This window comes from Empidonax traillii, unplaced genomic scaffold (assembly GCF_003031625.1).
Source record: "Empidonax traillii isolate 1590-97213 ecotype Southwest subspecies unplaced genomic scaffold, ASM303162v1 scaffold589:size398478, whole genome shotgun sequence".
Lineage (NCBI taxonomy): Eukaryota > Metazoa > Chordata > Aves > Passeriformes > Tyrannidae > Empidonax > Empidonax traillii.
Genome location: NW_020955782.1, coordinates 252,918 through 278,159, shown reverse-complemented (window position 1 = coordinate 278,159; position 25,242 = coordinate 252,918). Strand labels below are relative to the sequence as shown.

General features: G+C 37.5%; 1 protein-coding gene across 8 annotated transcripts in view; it reads left to right on the top strand.

The window, feature by feature from the left end:
* FRY (FRY microtubule binding protein) overlaps positions 1-25,242 on the top strand; it is a 235,081-nt gene that overhangs the window by 89,724 nt on the left and 120,115 nt on the right. For all 8 annotated transcript variants that reach the window (XM_027898290.1, XM_027898289.1, XM_027898285.1 and 5 more), the window contains one exon: positions 11,517-11,716. In XM_027898290.1, coding sequence (XP_027754091.1) covers positions 11,597-11,716 — 120 coding nt within the window. In that variant the 5' untranslated portion in view covers positions 11,517-11,596. The remainder of the gene's footprint in view (positions 1-11,516; positions 11,717-25,242) is intronic.

Sequence of the window (25,242 nt, the reverse complement as noted above, 5' to 3'; positions counted from 1 at the left end):
GTGGATGGTAAAAGTCATTGTCTTGTGTTTCAGAGTCACCACAAGAAGTATTTATGTCCTAGAGTCTCAGTCTAGTAAAGCAGCAAACATTTACATTAGCATTTAGGTTTGTGGCTAAGAAACAAATGAACCCACTTTCAAAGAGGGGTTGTTAATATAATGTAATAAAGGGTTATTAGATTGTACCGTATCATAAGGGTCTGTGGCTAATAAAAGGTGGCTAAACAGAGAGGCCAAATAGCATTTAATATAGAAGGTAGACAATGTTATGAGTGTGCTGCTGCAGCCAGTATTAAGTAATTACAATAATGATTCAATCAGACATAGAGTAGGGGAATGATACTGATAATTATTAATCCAAATTTTGGTTGCAAAATTTTTTCCCTCATTTTTCTTGTTATGGATGTTATTTTGTATGCTCCGCTGTAGAGGGAAACATGAATGCATGTCTGTCTCATGTTAGTCTTTATTCACAGAAATCTCTCTTGTGGTTTCATCTCGGAAAGCTTCACAAAATTTTGGTAAAAGTCTTCTTGGTTTGTGAAGGTTTAGCTTGCCAGTTCACAGATCCAGCTTGCGGCTTGGTTTATTCCTGGTGTTGTGCCATTTAACACCCACACAAGCAAGGGTGAGAATTCTAGCCAGCAGCAGCTGAAATTCAGCACAATTCAGTTTAGTGCATTCAGTTTGTACTACACATTGTAACATAACTAGACATGACACCTTTATTATGGTATGAAATAAGCAAAACTCTAGGAAATCAACTCTTAGGCATTGAACAGTGTTATGTCACTTGAACTGTTCAGACCATGCAATTTCAGAGGTAAATGAGCTAAAGTCTGTTTCTTTTTGTGCATCAGTAATAAATTTTGCCTGTTTGCACAAGTGCATTTCAGCATGCTCAGGTTTTCATACACATGTGTACACTGCACAGAAGGCATGTCATCCACAATTGGATAAACTGTTTTTATTGCAGTGAAAGACAGGAGTTTTTAACAGCATGAACCAACATGTCAGTGGTTTGCAAGAGCGAGTGTGAACAAACAAAAAAAAAAAAAATTTGGGGATGATTCCAGTTCTAGCATCTGAGGTAGCTAATGAAATTGGAATAGGAAGATGCAAGCATGTAATGATTTAATAGATTTTTTTATAGTAAAAAATAAACAGTTTAAATGTATTTTTAAAATTCCATCTTATGCAGACTCTGACAGTTTTATTGGAAAACATTTAAGGAGAAAAGGAAAAGTATATTGACTCGAAGAGAAAATGTATAGATGTCATGACTTAAACCCAGCTGGCAATTAAGCACAACCCAGCTCATTCCCATGGGCAGGCAGGTGTTCAGCCATCCCCAGGAAAAACGGGGTCTCCATTCTACCTAACAGTGACTAGGGAAGACAGATAGCATCACTTTGAATATGTTCCACTTCCTCCTTCTTCCCCCACCTTAGCATGCTGACCACATATTCCTATCATACCACATTGTATGGAATATCCCTTGGGTCACTTGGAGTCAGCTGTGCCGGCTGTGTCCTCTCCCAGCTTGTTGTGCACCCCCAGCCCACCTGCTGGTGGGATGAGAAGCAGAAAAGGCCTTGGCTCTGTGTAAGTGCTGCTTAGCAAAATCTGAAACATCCCTGTATTATCAACACTGTTTCCAGCAAAAATCCAAAACACGGCCTCTTATCAGCTACTGTGGAGAAAATTACCTCTACCCCAACCAAAATCAGCCCAGTACTGAAGGAAGATGCTGGTCACATCCTCCCTGCTTGCTAGTCAGTCCCTCTTCTGGAAGTAACTATTCCTTCTCCTTTAGACTGTTTTAGCCCTGTGCTTCCTCGGAACTTTTCCAAGATCCCTTAAAATACTTCTGCTAACACCCATCAACCACAAAATGACAAGAATACCTCCATCTCCCTGTCTCTGAAAGAAAAAGCAAATGCAACAAAACATCTGTCTAAAAATCTTAAAGGAAGCTATTTTCTGATCCAACAAAACCAAACCGGAGGTTAGCCTTTGCCCATAGTACATGAAAAAGTGTAAAAGAAGAGTATGAATGTCTTTATTTAAAATAAAGTGGGTTTTAAGCTCTATTTCAACCAAAAAAATAATCCAGTGTAGTTTCAGAAATAAACCTCTTCTCTGTTTTATTTTTTTAAAAAAACCCAAAACACACCTATTCAGCTGAAATTGTCTTTTCACCCTTATTTAAAGATTTACTTTTGGAATAACTGGAAAAGACCAGGAAAAAAAAACCAAACAACAAAAAACCAAAACACCTTTTGAAGTTACGTAGAAAGGATATCAGGATTTTGAAATCTTTTGAAAGTATATGGTTAATCTCAAGTCAGCCTTCAAAGAGGCAGCATGTCATTACCATATAAAACACAGATACTGAAAAGTATATTTGTTTGATTTGCATTCCATCAGAAGCAACACAGACATTTCCTTTAGTGAGAAGTCACTCCTAAATGAAGCACTCCTATGTTAAAATTGTTTTATATTTTTCCACAAGATTTTCCATGTCATTTAGCTTTTTCAGTTTTTAATATCATAATAAACCAAGCAAATTCTAGAATTGGTGCAGCTAAAGGTCTTTATGTTACATGCCTAGATTCCCCCAGATCTTCAGCACAGTGGTAAATGTAAAAAAAGAAAATAATGATTTAGAGAAAAAGGAGCAGAAAAATAAGTGGGGAGCAAACAGAATGGGCAGTAAGGAGAATTGCTTTCCTGCCTCACTCAGATATCTTGCAAAGTTCTGAGATAATAACCTAGGGAACATTGTTAAGCTGCTCAACCCCTGACCTGCCACTTAAGAGAAAGAGAGGGGGAAAGTCTACATCTTACAGGATCATAGTTACTAGGAGCTTTGCCAAGTCAGTGAAAAGGCCTTTGGACAGTGGATGGACACATATGACAGGATTTCCTGTTTATTTGTTTGTTTTGGCAGTCATCATTCTTGAATACCCTGCATATGCAAGAGGAGAAAATGTGTCCCACTCACTGCTTTCCTCTACAGGCTCTCACATCAGTGACCCCACTCTTGCACAGAGTTGCAGTGTGCCTCTGAGGATTACAAACCTTCCTGCCAGCAGCTGGGATGTGAGGGCCAGAAGGTTGCTGGTGGCTAATAAAGCCAAACCAACAGTTTTAGCCTTTCCAAGGTACCAGGCTAAACAAGATCCTTGGCTTCAAAGCTTACAGGCACTTCACCACATCCATCTTAAATAAGACCTGTCAGTTTGTGTAAGGACTGTTCTAATGTTTCTCTAAGCTTGGGCAGAGATATCTGTATTAAACTGGTTATTTCCTATTGGGGTTCATCTCAGAAGATGGCTGCTTCATAAGCATCTGAGTGGAATGAACATTTGAACTCTTTGTAGATGTGCAGAGGAGAACATACCATACAAATGGTATTTTAGCATCCATAAGGCCTACTAAGTGGCCATATGCTTATTTTTATGGATGCTGCGCTTTGTCTCTATCCTGCAGAGGATCAGATCTGACTGGGAAGGAATGACCACATCTGGGATTTGTTCTTAGGAAGTTGTTGTCCACCCCTGGATTCAGGGGAGGGCTGAATGAGTTTATTACAAGGAGTTAGTTAACATTATGTCCCGAAATGTTCTGTCTCACTGAGCATACCGCATGGTCTGTTTTAGGCTTACTTTTTTATAACATCCCTGAAGATACTGAAAATTAATTGAAGAATAGCAAGCTTGTGCACTTGCACACTCACACACGAAGTTCAAGCCTCTTTTTTGTTGGATAGAGTAGTTGGGTTGGCCAAAGTTTACTTTATTGGCAACTCTGCCACTTCTTAGTGGCTGCATTAAGTAATTTGTCTCCTGCTTTTTGGCTTTGCTGTTCCTTGAATTCATGTAAAATTTGCACTCCCTTGTAATTGTAAAAGAAATAGAAAGTTTGGACAAAGATTGCCCAACCAAGTCTATAGGATTTGGAATAGTCTTCTGTAGTTCTGCAAGTATTCTGAAAAGAGAGAAATAAATATATCTAAACCTGGCAACAGCATTTTTTCACTAAGTCCTCAGACAGAAATAATTGAAAGTGTTTGTCTTGTCTCAGTTAAATCAGTGACCAAGTCCTGGATTACCTTCATCACTGAAAATATCTCCTTCCTTTCTCTTCCCCATACACAGAAGACTCTCCTGAGGCATGTCTTTTTAAAGAAATTAAGGAATCTGAAATTTATAAATTAGCCTTTTCTCCCTTATAGTTTCAGCATAATAATAAGTATTTAAGGGTATCCATTTAGGAGAGCTGAGGTCATCTCAGCACTTCATTGGATGTCCTCCCAAATCTGTTATTCCCTTTGGACTTGTTTTCAGAAAATGAACTGTGCAAAACAGCTCCAGAATCTTGAACTTCTTTTGTACTTTTCCCCACTGACCTCACTGCCTCTTCTATTTTATCTTCTGGACTAGGTAGTATTTCCTCTGGCATACGGATTTCCAGACTTTTGTTTTGCATGTAATTGTCTGGATTTCATCTTTGTTGCATCTGTCTAATTTGTCAACTAAGTAACTCTTCCTGAAGAATTTTGTATTTTTAGTAAATAGGCTTTTGATAGTCAGGGTGAGCTGTGATAGTTTTACGTCATGTTCTTGTGTCAAGACAACTGCACAGAATAACCGAGTATCTTCTCCCAGTAGTTCCTTGAACAGTTTTAGACAATGTCTTCAATGCCTGGAATTTTAAAGTACATGTTTACTGAGATTTCCAATTTTTGGAAACAACCTTGTTCTACTGAGAGGGAAAATATGTTTGAGCTTTTTTTCATATAGACTCTCTCATATATTTTTATTGTCTGTATATGCCTGTATCTATTGTCCATGTCTACATACTGCTGTCAGTGAGGGAGTTTTTCACTCAAAGAATTCCTTCACCTTGAGGGAAATGAGCCTTCACAGGGAATCAGTTTCATGCAATATGGGTATTTGCCTGTGTGTTTTGTTTACTGCTTATTTTACATTTTTTATTAAAATAGAGGAAGCTTTGCAGTAGTATGTTCAGGTAAGTGTAGTTTCAAAGCTCCACAATTGATATTTTCTGCCTGGGACATGCATATACAAAAGGTTATTACGGATCTCTCCATCCCTGGGGTAATGCATGCCAGCCTCACTACAGTTGGAAGTATAAATGATTTCCAGCACTAGAAAAGGAAATCTGTGTCTGCAGTGCTGTTACTTATGGTAGATTTATACAGCAGCTTATATGTAGACCTTAGAAATTGCTACAGGTCAAAAAAACAGGCTTTCTTGCATTCATTTTAATAATTAGTTTAAACTGTACTGAGGTAAGCATGTAGTTGAGAACAGAATCACAGAATCAGAGAATTGTTTAGGTTGGATGCCTAAGATCATTCAGTTCAACCTATGACTGAGCACCATCAAGTCAACTAGAGCATGGCACCAGTAGTTTCTGGTGACTCCATCACCTCCCTGGGCAGTCCATTCCAATGTTTAACAACACTTTCTGTGAAAAAATTCCTCCTGTTGTCCAAGCTGAACCTCTCCTGGCGCAGCTTGAGGCCATGTCCTCTTGTCCTGTCGCTAGTTGCCTGGGAGATGAGGGTGACCCCCACATTGCTGCAACCTCCTTTCACTTAGATGTAGAACAGGGAGAAGTATCTTAAAAGGGGCATATTTACTTTCTGGTGTATCAACTCTTTTAATAAACAATGAAAAAGGAGCAGTAAACAAAACACATAGGGAAATATTTATATTGCATGAAATTCTTTTCCTGTGAAGAGTAAGGCCAACACCAATACCACCATAATTTACACTTTTACTTTCCAAATAGTATGAAGGTGGGACTCAGATGTGCAACGAATTCTTCCTGGTCTTCATTTTTTACTATAAGTCCTCCTAAGAAAGAATCAGAAACACAAATAAGAGCAGACATTTGTGACGAATTAATTATGAAAATAATGCTTACGCTAAATTAGTGCTATTACTGCATTTTACTAACATGCTGGAATAATATTTTCCTTGGGAATCTTACTGTGTATTTCACCAAGATAAAAATGGATCTGCTAGACTTTTACTTTCAGCAAAAGTTTCCTTTTTTATTTTCTATCAATCTCGAATTTATTGGAAATGATCTTTTTCAAAGGTTGAAAAAAACACCTTTTGTGGCACTTAACCACATCCTTGTAAATAAAATTCTTCATGCTTTATTTAATAAATGTGTTTTCCTTTTAATATTATAATTGAAGTTTTAAAACAAAGCAAATTTTCTCAAGAGTCACTGCAGCAGATATACATTTATCCTTAAAGATATGTGGTTTCTCATATGCTTGACATGGGAAAAGAAGACATACTGGGTTGGTTTTATCAGAAGGAATTTTACTGTATGTGCTTTTGACTGAAAGACTTTAGTTACAAAACAAAACCCATCCTGTGTTTTTTGTCTTCTTTGCATTTCCGTACTAGTTGGTTTCAGCTTGAATTGTGTGATAATACATTTGTTTGATATGCACGGTTTGTTTATGTCGAACTCCATTATCCTGTCTCATGTTCTTGGAGTGCCTGAAGTAGTTTCACTAATCTGTCAGCATAGTATGTACTTGTGGATAAATATAGACATGTAGCCACTCTGTGAGTGGTCATCATCATATGCTGAAGCTAAAAATTACCCCTTTGGTTATGGAAAGGCTGAGCTGATCCGGAGGCCTGCTCTAGCTCACACATTTGTAGGTCTTCAGCATTTGTCTGTTGAAAAACAAAACCAAGAAATGGACGGAAAATGTCTTTCTCAGAAGTAGTGAGGAATTATAAAACAGGATTATGAAACAACTAATTTATTTTTCGATTTTAGTTAGAGAAGGATTCTAACTTTTCTAACTAAAGGAGTGGAACATTTCAGGTATTCACAGGCTCATGGATATTACAGTAGCGTGTTGGAGAAAATCCAGCGTGATCGGCTTTATAAAGGGGCTCGGTAGGTATGAAAATGGTGCAAATAGATGTTTGCATTTGTTTTATTAGTTTGTTCATTGTTGCTAAACTGTAAATTTGACAGTTTACTAAAAAAAAATGCAACCTCTGTTTCTCCTGCTTTTAAAGATACTGAAAATTTGCTAACTGTGTGTGGCCGAAGTTGTATCCAGTGTAGCACAGACTCTTGGCATGTGCATTGTGATTGTTTGGTTGTTTTGGTTCCTCTTACAGCTTTAAGAGAAATATTTGTGGTGCAGATCACAGCAGAGACTGTTATGATAATTTAACTTCATACTCATCCCCATTATCAGTTTTTGACCATGTGTGTGCACTAAAACTACTGTACATTCTTACAGCTGTTTCTTTGATCATGAAATGATCAATACATGGAAAAATTCAGCAGATATTTTATGTCAAAAAGCCTTTCTGCGGCAATAGCATATGGTTGTGACAACAACTATGTGTAATATTGCATTGCTACTTCAATATTTATTCCTTGTTTTTAATTTTTTAAAAACACATAACATTGAGAAAATAATATGGTTATAGCCTGAACTAAATGAAAATAGTATGAAAATGAAAAAAAAAATGAAAATAGGAAAAGAGTATAATTTGAAATACAACTTAATGCACATATAGTAGAAAAATAGGGCATATTGGAAACAAGAAAATGTGTTTCAGACAGAATTTCACCCCAAAATGGTACAGATATCTTATAGTTGATGAAGCATAGTTAATCTTTGTTAGAGATTTTCCTAGGATAGGAGCTTTTAATATGTATACAACTTTATAAAATTTGTCTGTAGATTCCCTGCTATTGCAGAGTCCTCGGGCATCAGATATACCAAGGTCTTCTGCATGTGCATCACCACTCATTCTCCTGGGAAATGAGCTACTTTTTTCTAGGTGAAGGGCTTAGCTTAGTTCAGTACTTGTGTGGTAAGCAGTACCCTACCATATGGAGATTTTCAAACTAAATGCTTCTGTGGTCTGTTCTGGTACCTCTCTTTGAATAACATTTATTATTTTGAAATCAGGTAGTTAAAACTAAATTTGTCAAGGAAATCAGTATCTCGAATCGAGTATAACACATTCTTTCCACCCACCCCACCCCACCCCACCCATCTTCTACATAAATCCATGCAAACTGTAAGTGGTGATTCCTCATGTCAAAAATTATGCCTGTTTAATGGGGCAGTGTTTCACTGGCATAGATGGCAAAACTGGGAACATCCTTTTTTTTTGGCTATTTTTAAGACCCACATTATAATGTGTCAACATAAAGGGACCATTCAGGGATGACTTTAATGCAACTATTTCTTAAATTTTGAGCCCTTGATTTCCAGTTTTATGTCTCAGAGGCAGCTTTTTTTGTAGTGAGGTCTATAGGGCTCTCAGTCTAGGAATAAAAACTATATTCTGTTAAAACTCATACATTATCAATATAGATGTCAGTGATAGTCTTGTCACTTATTTGCGATGCAAATATCAAGCATATGCAAATAGAACTGAAAAGATGCATTAGAAAGCCAAACCTGTATATAATAGTTCATGACCAACTCATGATCAAATCCAAACCTTCACACTGTTGGCATGTTAGTTTTCACACTGAAGATGCTTAAATGGAGTTAACAGCTACAAAATGGTCTTTTAAAAATTTGAACTAAATCAATGTCATATGTCAGTCGTTTCTCTAGCTGCTGTAATTGCTGTAGCAATGATAGATGTTAACCCCCAGGATATGCTTTTTCTGTATTTGGGTGAAAGGCTGTACAGTCCTATATTTCAGAAAAGAGCTAGAATAAAAGTTTTTGGTGCACTGGCAAATCTCACAGATAATTGCATTTCTCTATTACAGTATGCAAATAAGTGATTTTTAAATTGGATGTCTGGAAAAAAAAAAATCTAGCAATATAATTGTTAAAAGGCCTCCTACTAGCAATGACTATGTGGATTTAAATTCCAGTCTCAAAATCCTGGCTGAATGCCGCAGTGATTGAAGATAAGGGTGGCAGCTCCCAGGTAGGGTGTCTAAGGTTTCTTAAACTTAATTTCGTAAGGATGTGAAGTGTACATGATCTCACACACCGCCTGCCTGCCTGCCTGCCTTCCTTACATCCCCCCTATGTGACCCTTCATAGCAAATTTTGAACTTAGAACCAGTTTAAACCAAAACTGCCTAAGGAACAGAAGACAAGTTGGTGTTTGATTAGATTCCTGCAGATTCCTTCAGAGGGAGTCTGGGAGGGCTGCCTGGCCAGCGAGCGGCAGGCGGCCCAGCCTGGGTGTGTTGTGCTTGGCAGAGGCTGGCTGGCGAGCAGCCTGCCTGCCCAGCCCGGGCACAGCACTCGGGAGGGAGCTTGGGAACGGCTGGGATGAGGACAGGGGGGAGGACACGGCTTTTGCCGCACAAAGGGCACAAATCCTTAAGAAAATTGGTTTCACTGCTCACAAAAAAATTTTCCTGACTGAGCACTTGGCCATCGAACTGATTTCATGGATAGATGTGAGCCAGTCAGAACCACACATTTGGCAAATATATTTGTAATTGTAAAAATACTGTCCGGCTCCTTCCTAAAGCTATTTGTGGAGATATTTCCATTGCCTAGTATATTCAGTAGTCCATAAAAATTTGCATTTGATCCTTTTCATCCCACTGTCTTCATGCTTAAATTTTAGGAGAGCCTAGGGGGTGACAGAAGAACAGTAGAATTTACACTCTTCTCCGGTGGTTCTTTTTTCAGTACTTTGAAGTAAATTATTATTCAGAACAACAGTGTATTTTTAGAACCAGCTTTGTGTAATATAAATGTATGACTGTTTTTTTGTTTGTTTGTGAAGAGTCATAATGCAAAGAAGATTCTGTGATTATTCTTTTGCCCTCAAAAATCAAATGAAACTTTGCAGGAAACAAATCTAGCAGGAAACATCTATCACAGTGGGAGAATTGGTGCTGCTGTGCTGAAGAGTGATGCCATACCTTGTCAATTGGTGGTTATTTTCAAAGAAAAATATGGATGTGTTACAAAGGCAGAAAAATAGCTACATGAAGAAAAGCATTTCTATGTTCAATTATATATTGAACTTCTAAACTTATTCTTCTAAAGTAAAATATGTTCTCTTTTCTCCAAGACATCTTTTTTTTTTTATTTTTCAATGCATGATTTTGGGGTCTGATTTTGCCGTATCTTGAATACTCTCAAACCATAATATTTTGGATGTTTGGGGATTTTTTTTTTTTTTCAGCCATGAAGTGTTAAAGTACTTAGGAATGATCAATAATCTTATTTATTACAGTCACATGTCATTAATAATTGACAATTACTTTCAATATTAGTTGCAGTTCTGTTTCTCGAAGGAAAGGCCAAAGGCATTAGGTGTGAGGCAACAGTCATTGTAGTTCTTTCTCCCTTCCTTTCTTTTCAACTTGGATGCAACATATAACGTAACACTCTGGAATGCAATGTTGTGGAGGAATGCTGTAATGGTATTAGTTCACAATATTTCCATGGATTGTATTGGATTAAAACGCCTCTGTCCCAGTCACTAGCAGCACACATGGGCATTGTGACACATGTACTGCATTCAGATTGGATAGTGGCTGGTCTTGCCACTGCTACTTTTAAAGTCTCTGGCAAAACTAACAGAGAGACAGTGCTACCAGTACCTGCCTGAAGACTTTTATTGCCAGCAGGAGCTGAGCTTGAGGATTTGGGGTTGGCAGTTTTATATGTAAAATGGCAATACGTGAATTAATGAGATTTTGGCTTGTATTGCTTCAGTTTATTTTTCCTTCAGTTCCCAGAAAAACAGTAAGTGCAGCTCAGTCTAGTACACAGTGTCTTGATACTGAGGAACTCGCAGAATCTCGGGATAATTCAGATTGGAAGATATCCTTGGCAGATGATTAGTTCCACATCTGCTCACTCACAAACTCTAGAGAAGGTTCCTCAGGGCCTTGACTAGTCAAGTTTCACATGTATCCAAGAGTGGAGTTTTTGCTGTATCTGTGGACAGGTATCAGTTTTCAATCACCCCCTCACAGTGGAAGTTTTTTCCATATATCTAATTGAAATTTCAAACTAGGGTCTGTTGCCTCTTGTCCTGTCACCATGCTCAAAGAAGAGGCTGACTCCTTGGCATGTTTTCTATACTCCATTGGTGTATTTGCTATACTCCATTAGGCAGCTGAAGACTGCAATAAGATCTGGCCTGTAAGCAAAGGATAAGAAATGGGGATGTTATTCAAATAGTAAAGTACCAGCAAGTCTTACCGTGGGGAAAAAGAAAAGAAGATTGAGTATGCACTGCATAGTAAGCACCACACCATTTTAATACATAAGATTTCTTTTTTTATTTCCTCTTCCAGTTAGATTATGTGTCTTTTACCTATGGTATCATGGAAGTTGTATTTATGTATTGTGTGTTTCTTTGATTAGCAATTAGTCTCCAGTTTTTTACTTTGACAGTATAGCAGGCTATTGGGGTGCTCTGGAAGAGTTAAGACACGTTGAATTACCCAAAAGTAAATGTGTCTTTTCTACATTTCAGCTTCTCCAGTTGGTAACGGATATATCAAGCCACCTGTCCCACCTGTTTCTGGTACACAGAGAGAAAAAGGACCTCCAGCCATGTTGCCCATCAATGTTGACCCAGACAGCAAACCAGGCGAATATGTTCTGAAGAGCTTGTTTGTTAACTTTACCACCCTGGCTGAACGCAAGATTCGCATCATCATGGCAGAACCTCTTGTGAGTAAAAAGAAACTATTAGTATATACGTACTGTGCTTTGAATTTGTTTTAAAATCAGGCTTGCTTGCGGTGCAGTGAAGAATATTTTGCTTGTAATCTGCGTTGGAGTTTGATAGTGTTTCCCAAAGTGTAAGATATGCTGCTATGGCAATTAGAACGTTGTGGGAGAGGGCAGAGGTATGCAAGATATGCCAAAGGGGTGACACGAAAAGGAATTAATATTTAATTTCTGTTTGCAATATGGGCACATGTTAATGGGATTGAGAGACAGAAGGGGTGTCAGCCAGCATAGATTTCACAGCTGGGAGAGTGGTCACTTGAGTCAAAATAGATTAGAAAATGCTGAAATATGATAAAAGCATTTCTGAACATTGTGGGTTTTCAGCTAAAACAAGAAAGTTAATAGCACTGCTGGCTCCTATTTTAGTTCTGATAGTAATAAATTTTATAATCTAACAAAGTGCTATAGCACCTATTTTCCAGATATGAAAAGGCATGCAGCATATGAAAAAGGAGCTACATTACAAGGTCTTGCACAGTGAGAGAGCCATTGTTGTTTGTATTTTAGGCAAATTTGACACACAAATATGTCTGTTGCAGTTTGTCTTATGTAACTGAACTTCTGAGAGTTTGCTGTTTTAAATTGAAACTACATTTTATATACATTCTTGTTATTTTGATTAAGCAAGAATACTTCTATAACTAATATTTTAGTTCTGACAAGGTAAAACAAACAAACAAAACCAAGACCTAAAAATAACTAGAAACCTTTATTTCTGTGCTCTAAGGGAATTTTTACAAAACCTTAAAATGTTTTTGTTACAAAGTCCAGTGTAGAATGTTTAGTTCAGTTCCCCACTTTCATGTCTGGATATTTTGAAGAGCAAAATTATGATCTTCTTGATTCTGATGGCATCTGTTTAGCTTTGATTTCGATTCAGAAGCATTCGATGCTTGGAAAGTTTTACTAGGCTTTCTTCTGAAACATTAGGTAGGTACAAGATGACAGGACTATCTTACATAATGTGGAAATAACACAAAAAAAGCAACAGTAAGGAATATATTGGCAAAAAATCCATTTTTTATTCTTTGATGAGTCCCCTCCCAGTCATAAGAATAAACTGGCAGTCATAGTGTAGGTCCTTTAAAAAAAATAAAATACCAGGAGCTATTTATTACCATCCAGTCTTCATGTGACGCACAGTGAACGTCTTTAAAATTTTAAAACCAAATGTGTGTAGAATTGCTTGGCAAGATCAGAAAAACAACAAAAAGACCAGGACTGAGGGCACAGTTTCCTTACAGCATCTCTGTCACTCTTAGACACTAACCTCTACATTTTCATGTAAGATTTCAGGCATAGATGTGAACTGGTGACCCTGATTTATTCCCATTTCACCTTGTGTTAGGATGATTTTTAGTTGCTGTATGGTAAGATTTTATTTTTGTCACTTTGAGAAACTGTGAATATCTGAATGTTGATCTTATCCTAGAGGTTGTTCAGTGAAATTTTGTTTGGGAGATTCAACATAGAATGTTGACAAAAGGATGGAATGTCACCTTCTTCTGGTCATCATTTTCAGAATGTATTTTTTACGGGGGTCTGACCATGAGACACCAACAATAATTCAATTACATACTCACATCTCATTAATACTAATAAGACTTACAAGTCATGGCATGCTGCTCTCTGAGGGTGACTGTGACGAATGAGTAAGCGGGATTCTGTAGACATTCAGTCAAAATGATCTGAAATAATTAGGTTGTAATGAAAGAAGTGACAAGAGAAAGTGGCAAAAATTATTCTGCAATACTGGATAAGATTTTAATTCCACCCTTTTTGTGAGGTAGCTTTTCGATGTTTAGCAGCATTGTTCCCACATTTCTACTCTATTGATTAGAATTGTGACCAGGAAGTTCTAGGGATTTGGGACATAAAGTTTATTAACTGATCATGCCAAGAGCTACCTTTTGGCCTTTTTTCACAATAGGTAGTCCAACAGTGAGCTCTTTGAAGGTTCTGTTGCAATTAAACTCAAATGTACTTCAAAGAAAGTCAAACTTGCAAAGTGCTCAACACTGGAATATTTCTAGTTTGAACTCTCTAAGTCATTATAGGATATGACAGTTTAATTTTATAATGAGTGATGAATACTTAAGATATCTTTCAGAGAAGCTAAAATGATCTGCTTATAATACCATTGTCTTTTCATTTCTTTTATCACAAAGTCTAGCTCACATTGAAGCTCTGAAGTTACTATGATTAAATTAAAGACTTAATGATATATTTTTTACCTAGATACTTCTATTTTGCTTGCTTATCCTTTCTGATTATCATTACTGTTGTTTTTATGGTTTTTTGTCTCAGTTTCTTTGAGTTCCATCTGCCTGTTTGATATATCCATCTCTTTCTTTAGTGATGTACACAGAATCTGACTGTAAATTACAGTGTTCTGACAACTATGTTGGAAAACCATGTTTGTGTCCCAGCATGAGTTGCAGATGCTAGCAAGGCACTAGAAATATTTGCTATTTTCTAGGGCATCAGCGAAGGGCACAGCACCCACCCCCTCCTGCAGCCCTGTGAAATCTCAGCTGGAATAACAAGATTCCAATGGCAGAGAAAGCAGAGGGCAATGTCACCTACTCCTACTGCTGCCTTGGCTGTCAACGGAGTATCATTTGACATTTTGGTTACTGGATCTGGCAGTGATCATCATAAAAAATGCACTCCCCAGTTAATATATTTTCTAGGCATGAATCTAATGTCAACTACGCACTGCTATGTCTTTAATAAGTCAAAATGGAAAACTTTTGTTTCCAGATTTGATTTTTTTTTTTTTTTACTTTGTCAGAAGAATATTTTTTTCAGAATTTCAGGTGAATTTTTTCCCCTTTTAGGATCTCTGATATAAAACAAATGATTCAATAATTACATCAAATTCACAATCATGGGGCTAATTTTTAACGATTAACTACTGTACCTAGATTGTCAAGTTATATGAATCCAAATTAAAGGCATTTGACAGCAGACTTCATTAAAATGGCTTGTTCATTTTATAAAATTAAATTCACATAAGTGAAATGTAAATAATTTCTTTCTGATAACCTTTAATAATTTCCTGCTTCTTTTCTGTAGATAATTGTGTTTTGTTACCAATGTTAAGATTTTTTCTGCAGACCTTTTTTCACAGCTTATTTAATTCATATATAATTTTTATTAATTTACATTCCAATTCTTCTCTGCATTGCTTCACTTCCAAACACAATTTGATATTTTATCACTGCTGATTTTTTTCAAGCAGTGGTGACCTTAAAATGAAGCTTGAAAGGAGAAGCCTGGGAAATATTCTTGCCAGTTCAAATGAAAGAATATATTTCATAGCTATGAGAGGAGAAAACCCAGAAAACAGTTCCCTTTTTAGGAGTGTTGATTATCACTTTGGGTAGTAATTCATCCTGTGCATACTGAGCAGGCTAATCTTTAAATACGGCTTTCAGCAGTACTTAGCCACAGCTGTAGACACTGATAAAACATAGGGAGCTACAGCCATTGACAGTGGTTAATGGTTAATTTAGCTGTTGGTAAACTTTCATTATGCTTTTCTCCTGCAAGCATCTTCTTTTACTGAGCTTGTCTAAATTCGGGATCTCTCTGAATACTGAACTCAAGGACAGAATTTACTGATTATAGGATTAGGACCATAAGCATGTTCATGTATTCTGCCTATAATTTTCTCCTTTTATTAGGTAGGTTTCATCTCAGCATTGAAAAAAAACCCTGAAGGTGGTGATGTGGTTGATACTAGTGTATTTATTACTTCCATTTCATACAAGCTCGATGATGTTAAAATATAGATCTGTTTCAAAACAGGGCTGTTGTAACAGCCAAGCAGGTGGTTAGGAAGACTCTGAAAGGGAAAGAATATGCACATTGCAAAGATTGACCAACCAACACATGTAATGGCACTGGTGTCTGATCAGCTTTAGTCTAGGCTTAAATTTCTTTGGGCAAGAGAAGAAATACACTAAGGACAGACTTGGAAGAAAAGGAAGTAGAAGAGGGGTTTTTTTTCTCTGAGGACTGGGCTGTGATAACTAATAAGATTTGTGTAGGCTATGATAATACCAAGCAGTTTTATCCCTCAGCTGTAATGTAGAATATTCTGTTTTACATGGACTGAAATTCCAGCTGCATCACAGGAGGTGTCACCTATGATGAGACACATTACCATTACATATTTTTGACTTTTACAGTCCTAATGACTAGTTTGGCATACATGGGTACTTCAGACTTCTATTTTTTATGGTGCACATACAGCAGTTATTATAGGGAACAAGTAATTTCATGGAAAAGAGGAAAGACAAACTGTCTAGCTCTGTTCTAGCTCTTCACGCAGTTTATATATGCTCAGAAAAATTGAAAAGAACTTTCTGCAAATATATCTTGAAAATGCTGTTCTCTTTTCTTATACAAAAACTATCCTCCCTAGAACCTTCCTCCATAAAAACTACCAGCATGCCAGCTTCCCATTGTCATTGTTTACTTCTGTGTCACTCAAGGATTATGCCACTATCATTAATGTAATTATTTTATTCCACTAGTGTTTGTGGTAGTAAAAATTCTGTAAAGCATGTGGCTGTCCATCCCAGCTTTAAGGAGCTCATGGTTCATAATACTGTGGCTCTGTATCTCGTGTCTCATAGTTCTTTAATTTAAATGCTAAACAAATAATACGGTAGAAATAAAGAAATAAATATTATTACAGTAGGGTTTTTAGATCCAGTTGTGACAAATACTGTGTAGGTCATTAAGAATCATTATTCTAAGTATTCTTGCATTAATTATCTCTGAAGTATTTCAGAAGCTTCTTTATGAAATTCTACATCACTTTATTATACCATGCTGAGGACTGTCCTCTCACCTGTTCATGAGAAAATGAAAGCATCTGCACAACATCTTACTTTAACCACTCAGTATGTAACCTGAACATACAGGATCCTTTTATTGTATGGAGCCCTACAGATCTGTTACAGTGGATGCATTAAGTGGCTTGTTGAATGGGCATATCTGTGTCAGTCAGTCAAAGGACAGTCTGGAGGACCAAGAACAGTAATTCATCTCAGGAGGAACTCTGTCTCCTAGTGCTCCCAGTAAGTGTCAGGTCAGCAGAGTTTCTTTCCTGCAGGTCACTGACTTGATCCTGGGTCAACTTTTTAGACTGATAGTTGGTCTCCGTGTTTTATTCAACTCCTAGCCATATCTAAGGACTTCTTGTTGCCCAGAGAAGTTGTGAACATTCAGTCCCTGGAAGTAATAAAGGCTGAGCTAAAGGAACCCAACGTAGTGGAAGGTGTCCCTGCCCATGGCAAAGAGGTTGAAACATGATCTTAATGGTGCCTTCCAACCCAAACCATTTGGTGATTCTGTGATTCTAAGTTTAATTTCTTAGTGGATTGTCCCCTTCATTTCTTTTTACTCAGACTTGCCAGCAACCAACTTCTCTGTTTTTAGAAATCAGTTAAGCAGAACAATCTCAGTCATCACTCTTTCCTCCTTCACTAAGCAACTTACCTTGGGAGTTCACTGGCTTTCCAAGGATTGTCCAGTCCACCAGTGATAATGAAGCCCAAGCTGGGTCAGGTCAACGTGTCCTTTTCCCCAGCAGACAGAAAAGCAGCTAAGCCTGGGAGATACCATCCATGAAATAAGCAAATACTTGTGAAGTCAAAGGATGTGAAGGCAAAAAAACAGAGGAAAAATCAATCTTCTGTACTGAAGATGGAGAGCAATCAAATATAACAAAGACAAGTCCAATGATAATGATCCTTTACTTCTGTTTGCACTCCTCACCTCAGAAATAATATCCTCCTCCAATTACCTCAGTACGTATCTCAGTCTGAGATCTGTAGCTGAAGCCAGGCAATGAACAGTATAGAGCTAGAGTGGCTAATCTTGAACCTCAGGACAAGTATCTTCCAGAAAGACCTAGAAGTTTGAGACTGAAGCAGTGGCCCCTGTATAGTTCAGGGGGACGTATCGTAGAATTGAAACACAGAAGTTAAGGGAAAAAGTATGAAAGATGCAGTTGGGAAAAACAGTTAGAGGAAGAGACAAATGTAGGGTTTCAGAAGTAATCATAAGGAGTGCAGGAGAATGCAGGCAGGATTCGGTGTGGTCTGATTCCAGCACCCATATGGAATTGAGGGGGAAACTTCATGCCATTTTAGCAAGGCAGAAAGGAAAAGGGCACATTTTTGCATAGACATTGGCATAGGCATTTGCAGCTAGATACAGGTCCATAAAAACACATTCACACATTTCAGAGTCGGGCAATGTCAACAGGCACTTTTTCAGTGCTCTCAGGGTTTCCAGCTGAGTGTGTGGGCAGAATGCTGTTGGAGGCTTCAGAGCTCATTTCAATGGCAAGACTGTCCAGGATGCTCACTGTCCCTGGGCCTCATTACTGCATGGATATAGTCGGAGGATAGTCAGTGGCGCATGTGATGGTTCAAATCTCTAAGAGGATTTAACACTGGAAGACAGATTCAATCCAAGGTCACTGAGGCTGTCACACTACATCACACATTGGCCAATGCTTTTAAAATATAGCAAAGAACCTACCACATGCCCTTAATCACATTTTTGTGTCATTTAAGGATATTGGTTATTTCCACTATCCGGAAAGTGAAAGCCATACTACAGTCATTTCAGGCCAATCTTATCACTAGTCTGTCATCATGAAGGACAGAAGAAAATCACATATACACTTTGGTAGCATTCTTACCAGATAAGAAGCAATTAATTAACATGGTATCTTTCCATAGCTTCACAACAACTTCATCCTTTGTATGCTTTCAGAGTCACATTTAAAGTCAATGAGGTAATGTTTCATCAGAAGTGCTGTATGTTTTTAAATTTGTGTGCTGTTTTCTGGGCCTGAGTCTGATATGGTACAGTTTACATGTCAGACAGCATGAATTACTCCATATTTGACCCTGCATATCTATTGGCATGACAAATATGAATAAAACTGAAACACTTCACGTGACTACCTTCCCCATGTGGAAATCCACCCAATAAGGTATTGTTTCACTAGATGGGCATTCAGTATGGGTGGAAGCTATGGCCTTTATGGTCAACGTCCTTGTAGCAGAAGAGCAGTGAAGGCTGATGTTAGCTCTGCAAGGGCACCCAGTGTCCTCCTTGAAAGTCGGTCAGATCAGTGCCAGTAACCAGGAGGAAAAGGCTTCACATCAAGTTGTTTGGGGACATGTCTGTTATGGTACAGTTACAGCTTTTAAGATAAACACATAGTCAAGAAAGCCACAAATAAAGGAAATTTAAAGAAAACTGCTGGCAGTAGTTCTTTAGTTCACTTAAAAAATACACTTTCCTCATTTCTTGGTCTATTCTATGAAAACAGATGCATAGCTGGTGTAAGTAGCTACCTGACATTAAAGCAGCATTGGCTGCCAGACATCAGACCGTGGCCAGTCATGTGCTGTCGTTTATTACCCTTGGCTGTCTGGGGCTTGATTGAAGTGTGGTTTCTGTTTACAGAGCTCTCCACTGTGCCTAGAGCAGCTCTGCAATTACAGCTCTAAATTTATGCAAATCAACTGATAAGGTCTTCCTATAGCTTTGATTTAATTAAGTCACATTATTCTGAGTGGATAACCAGTGGTCAGGGCCCTTAGGGCACTAATAAGCAGTACTGGTCTCCTCTGAGTCTCACCTACTCCTGCCCCACAGCCCAGGACCCATTCCCAGGTTTTGGGGCCAACAGTCCCTGCCACAGCAGGGCTGGTCCCCTGCTCGCACAAGACTGCCCCACCATGGTCTTTACCAAGCCAGGTCCACCCCTATAATATTCATCAAAAGAAGGAACCTCATCCACTGCTTGGAACATGGAGATCCTCTACATCCTAAAATGGGGGACATCCTAAAATTGGGACTACTAAAATTTCAATCCTGTACCTAATATTCCATTAGCACTGTTTTAGTTAATCCAATAAATGAACTTCATATTCCTTTTCCAAGCTGTTCCTTCATGAATTTTGATCTTAAGTACAAATGCCACTGAAACTTAGTATATTCCCTGTCCCCACAGTTTTATCCTCTTATATTGGAATTTTTGAAGTCAGAATCACACAATCTGCTAATACAAGTCTGTGATGGAATTATGGTATCAACATTGTGTCCACACATTGTTTTTAGATGCTCTTTTTAAATTTATCAAACTTAGAGGTTGTAAAATTCACCTCTTTTTCTGTACACTGTAGTATTGGAGTAAATAAAACCAGGGAAAACCAAGAGATAGTGTTATGATACTAGCCCACCTTACAACTTACCTGTGTTCAGACAGAGGATTTTGTTGTGTTCATAGTTACAATTTTGAAAAGGCATTCCTATTAGAACAAAGTTCTGAAAACAGTCAACAAAATCCTTTCTCAATTGTGCTAGAATCTACCTCACATTTCAGTAAAGTTAGTACTCTTTTCAACTTTACAGGTTTTACAAAAGCATGTGTTTAAAATATTTCTTTTGGAACTGGTCCATTAGTAGCCATCAGCTTTTTCTGGGCTTAAGATGCTGTAGTAAAAGAAACTGTTTTACTTCCTATCTGCAATAAAGCACCTTACTTTGCAACAGAATATATTAGAAAAGATATAAATGCCGAGAGTAGTAGGTTTATTTTTGGGGGTTTTTGGGTTTGTTTGGTTTTTTGTTTGTTTTGGGTTGGTATGATGGGTTTTGTTGCTGTTATCTGTATATACGGAATAGCACTTAACCTTTGTTTAGTTTGTGACTATTGCCAACATTGAGTTCTGGGCATATCTGAGAATTTTTTTACTGCTCAGGTAAGAGTGTCAGAGCCCTTGAGCTGTTTGCTCAAGTTAAATAGAAGAAAGAAAACTTTTTTTTTTTTTTTTTTTTTTTTTTTTTTTTTTTTTTTTTTTTTTTTTTTTTTTTTTTTTTTTTTTTGTACATTCCATGTTATTTTGGGAAAGTTGCAGTGAAAATTTTTGCACTGTGTATCTAATAGCAATCTCTGATTCAGTGGCTTTTCTTCTCTCTTCAGGCTGCTTGAAATTTACTTCTGTGGAGTATTACTTCTGAAAACGAATTTGCTATTTTTTTGTTACCTTTTTGGCCATTTTTCTCTTATATATTGATTACTTCAGATTAGACACTCCTGTGACTAAATTTCTGAGTTTTTTGTGGTAGACAGCACAGGTAAAACAAAAATTAGCCTGTAATACCTGATGCGATGACAGAAACTATCACTGAATCAAAGCAGTACATGACGAGGATACCAGAGGCAAGAGTCAGAGCCAGTGAGTGAAAACCTGTGTTTGAAGCTGAACTGATGTTTTCTTATAGTTTTGTATTCAGCAGTACAGCACATTTCTTTTCCACGTGAACAAAACAGAAGAGCCATTACAAAAAAAACAGAGCAATTACATAAAGAAAGAATAGACTGAGTAATACAGAGCCTGTATTCTGAACATGCACCTTTCATTATTTTTGTGCATTAACTGTAATGACAAGTAGGTTTTTGACCTGAGCTTGCTAAAATAAAATTCTTTTTTGAAATATATCATATTTTTACATATTTTTCATAGCCACTGGAAATATGCTTATTTCCTCCAAATAAAATACCATGTACAATTAGCATTGCTTTTTACTGAATTTTTCAATTAAGTTAAATGAAGTCCATCAGAGTTTTTGTTAACATTTTGTGAGTCTATAATTTGACTTATGTAAAGTTGTGTTTTCTTGAAGCTATATTATTACATCTTTTTAATTATGTTTGCCTTTAGAATTTTCTGTTGCTATATGTGTAGAATTTCAAGGATATTAAGGGAAATCTCTTTTCTCTTTATTATCTGTGTACCATGTTCACTCACACAGTTTCTTAAAAGAAGTGTCTAACAGCTAATTGATGATGAGCAGAGCAACAATAGAAATCAAAGATTCTGTTGTCATCCACTTAGCAGTCAATTTATGTGTTTATGCATGAGGACCTGCTGACTTGGGAAGAGCTGTTAATGAAAACAGCACACTAATTGCTTGTTTCATAGAAGTTCCAGGTGGGAGATGTTTGGGAGACTATCAGAGTAAATAGATTATCCTTTACAGTCCAAAAGCTTATCTCTCTTAATTGCTTAGGTATAAATTAACTAGGCTTCGTGAGGTGGTGGTGGGAATTCCCAAATAATGAAAAGGTATATGAGATGAAAATTATTTCCTAAGAAGTTCAGAGATATTTTCAGTGCAAGAGCTTTTTCTTTATGGGACCATAGACTGTTCTATATTCATTTTTGAAAGGGCAAAACTGATATAAATACTCATAAGTTCAGTTTCATGAACCTGCTCAATGCAGGATCAGCACAGATCTATTCTGGGAGGGAGGAGGCAGGACACACACCTGGAGAGGAGGCCAGGACCAGAGAGCCAAAACTGTCCATTTCTGAGGCAACTGACTGGCAGGTCAACTGCACCTGAAGGGTAGGTGTACCTCTGTGGAATGAAGTTTTGTGTGCCCAGCCTTTAGAAGCAAACTGGCATCATGGCATTTTTCTCCTAGATGATACAGAACATGATTTACAGATCACGTGAGCACAAGGTTGACAGCAACATGTTTTGTGGGTTTTGTATGTACAAAATAATCAATGGCCAAAAAAAAATAATTAACATATTTTGGAGCAGATCTTTTCCTACAAACACCGGTTTTCTTTCCTGCTGAAAAGTATATAAGACAAAGACTTTCATTTGGGGTGGAGGGGTTTATGTGGTGATCCACTGTAAGTAGGAAAGAAGGACACTTGGGGATTTTTTGGTTCTTAAGATTGTGCTTATATTCATTTTATAAATATTGTGGTGTAGCAGTGGAATGTAGTCTATGTCTGCTTCATTTTATGTGAAAAGGTCCATTCTTTGCTCTTTCTTTCCAGTAAGTCTTCCACCCCAACAGACTACTCAGTAGAGTATGTGTGGCTGCTTTTTGGTGTGCAGTGCAAAAGTTAAAAATTGTGTAAAAATATTCTTTCATCCTCCATGCTTTAAAAAACCCCAACAAACCAATGGGTTTTATCTCAATTAGTGATACAGTGACAGTAACCTGTCACAGTTCAGTAGGAATAACATATCTAATGGTTGCTGAGATTAGAAATAGCTTTAAGGGCTATTATATAGCGCTGCAACATCCTTTTGTTTTTATGTTTCCCTGAAAAATGTGTTCCATGAACACTCAGTTCTGTGGCAGATGGCTATTCCTGTGTAAATTTACCCAATTATGTTTGTGTAACAGCCCTGAAAAAGCATTAATATATTAACTGCTAAAAGTAGCTGACAGTCTTTGGAAAAATGTTTTAGTGTGCCCGTGTGAATAGAGGGTTTGAATGATATGGAGTTTTGTGGATAAATTTTAAATATTACATTTAGTTGATGTGTGCAAATAAGATAAAATATACATTTGCCATTGCATATTTGGCATATTATATTTTATTATATTCTATCCATGTTTTCCGAACAGCAATGAGGCAGAGAAGAGAAATTAATTATTAGGTCAGCATTTTGATTTGTAAGCATTGGCAACACAAAACTTTTTGATGGTTTTGCTGAAAAACAGTATTTTCAAATATTAAATGCAAAACTGTCTTTGCTGATCTTTACCACTTATCTCTAACGTGTTTAAATCGTGGGAGTTTCCAGCGTGAACAAATTGTAGACAGAGTATACAATTGTAGGCAGCACTTCAAACAAGAAATAAGGATGTTTAACTTAGTGATTAAAAGTGGAAATGTTATTACTGAAAGTCCATTCTTCTGAAATTTTCTGATGTTTTTTGTACTCCAGAAAGCTGTGGGCTCTTTCATATTGATCAAAATTTTCTTTTTTCATGTTTTTTGGTTGTAGGCTTTGACTCCAAATTCAGACTATCCATTCATTCAAGATTTGGAAGACATTTCTATAGAATATAGTTTAGCTACAGAGACTCAAATAAGTTAACAGGTAATATAAAAGGGCCTCTTTGCCATTTCCAAACTGAGTGGGCAATAAAATTAATAGAAATAAATAGTGCCTTGAGGCTAGAAAACAGTTTTAAGAATTTTTAAAAACTTTAAAATCACTGTATCTCCAGGGTAAATAGACTGCTATGGAATCTCTTGCTCAGAGGCAGTTTCACTTTATTATACAAATTAACCTTGTCTTTGCAAGTCCTGAAACTTTGGCATATAGTGAAGGAGTCTACCATGAGAATAATTATATCTTATATAGTAGCTTCCATAACAGCAGTGTTGAAAACACTGCATAAAATGAAATGGTAAGATTTGTAAGGATATTAGAACCAAGTGATATAGAATAGGCAAGTTGCTTACAGTAGTTGAAAAGATATTATCTATTGCATAAAGAAAAATTGCTGCTTATAAAGGATAAGCACCTACAAGTGGTGCTTTGAATTTACTCAGCAGTGTCTTCCCAACATGGTCACTCGTTACTCTCATCATGCAAGTAGTTATCCTTTTATGTTTTATGAGTCCTTAGGCAACAAAACCCACATTTCTATCTGGCCCTTCATTTTTATTCAGCACTCATCACTAGTAATAAAATAAATAGTAATAATTCTACTTCGAGTTTTCTCAAACCTCCAAGACCTAAATAAAATTTTCTGTGGTTGTTGCCGTTCACTGCAGGGGTACAATGAGTGGCTTTGGCGTGTGCACCCTGCTCCCAGAACTCAGGGTGGGGGGAGATATTGTGCAAGGACACTTGTCTTCATGGGGCCAGCTTGGGTCCATCCAGGCCGAACCATCACTGCAGTGGCTGCAGGCAGTGTCAGTGGCAGCACTGTACTTGAAAGGAGTCGAGGAAGAACCAGCAACAGCAGCAATCTGAACAGGGTGATGAAGAAGAGGCAGAGACAGCTGCAGCAGCAGCTGCTGCCTGGCAAGACTATGAGTATGTGCAGGATGGGACAGAGGAGAACAAAAGGCCTCAAGTGAAGCCCTAGACTGGAGGCATTGAGAAGTTATGGCAGCTGAAGCCTTCCTGGCTTTTGGTAGATATCTTTGTCAGTTCTCTATCCCAGGACTGCCTTCTGCTTCAACCAAGGCTACTGCAACCATACTGTGAATGGTTTCTTTAGGTCAGTTTACCATGGTTTGGAAGCCTTGGTGTAGTCATCTGTAAGAGGGAAAGAGATTACTTGTTTTGCCTTGTCAAAATGAAAGGATCTTCACTAACTCAGGAGTGTGTTCCCTGTGGAACATCATCATCAGAAACTGAAATATGTGGGAGGTGTGTTCGCTTCTAGAGATAGGTTGCAGGTGATGAGGACATTTTCAGGATTGGTGTTCCAGACCTGGGTTCCCAGAGCATGGCTTGTCTCATTTGCTTGTGTCCCCCTTACAGATAGTGTGTGATGAGGAATCCCGTAGCTCATTTCTGCCTGAAACACCACACTCTGAAAGCCATACATTGCAGTATTGGGCATGGAAACAAAAGCTTCTGCA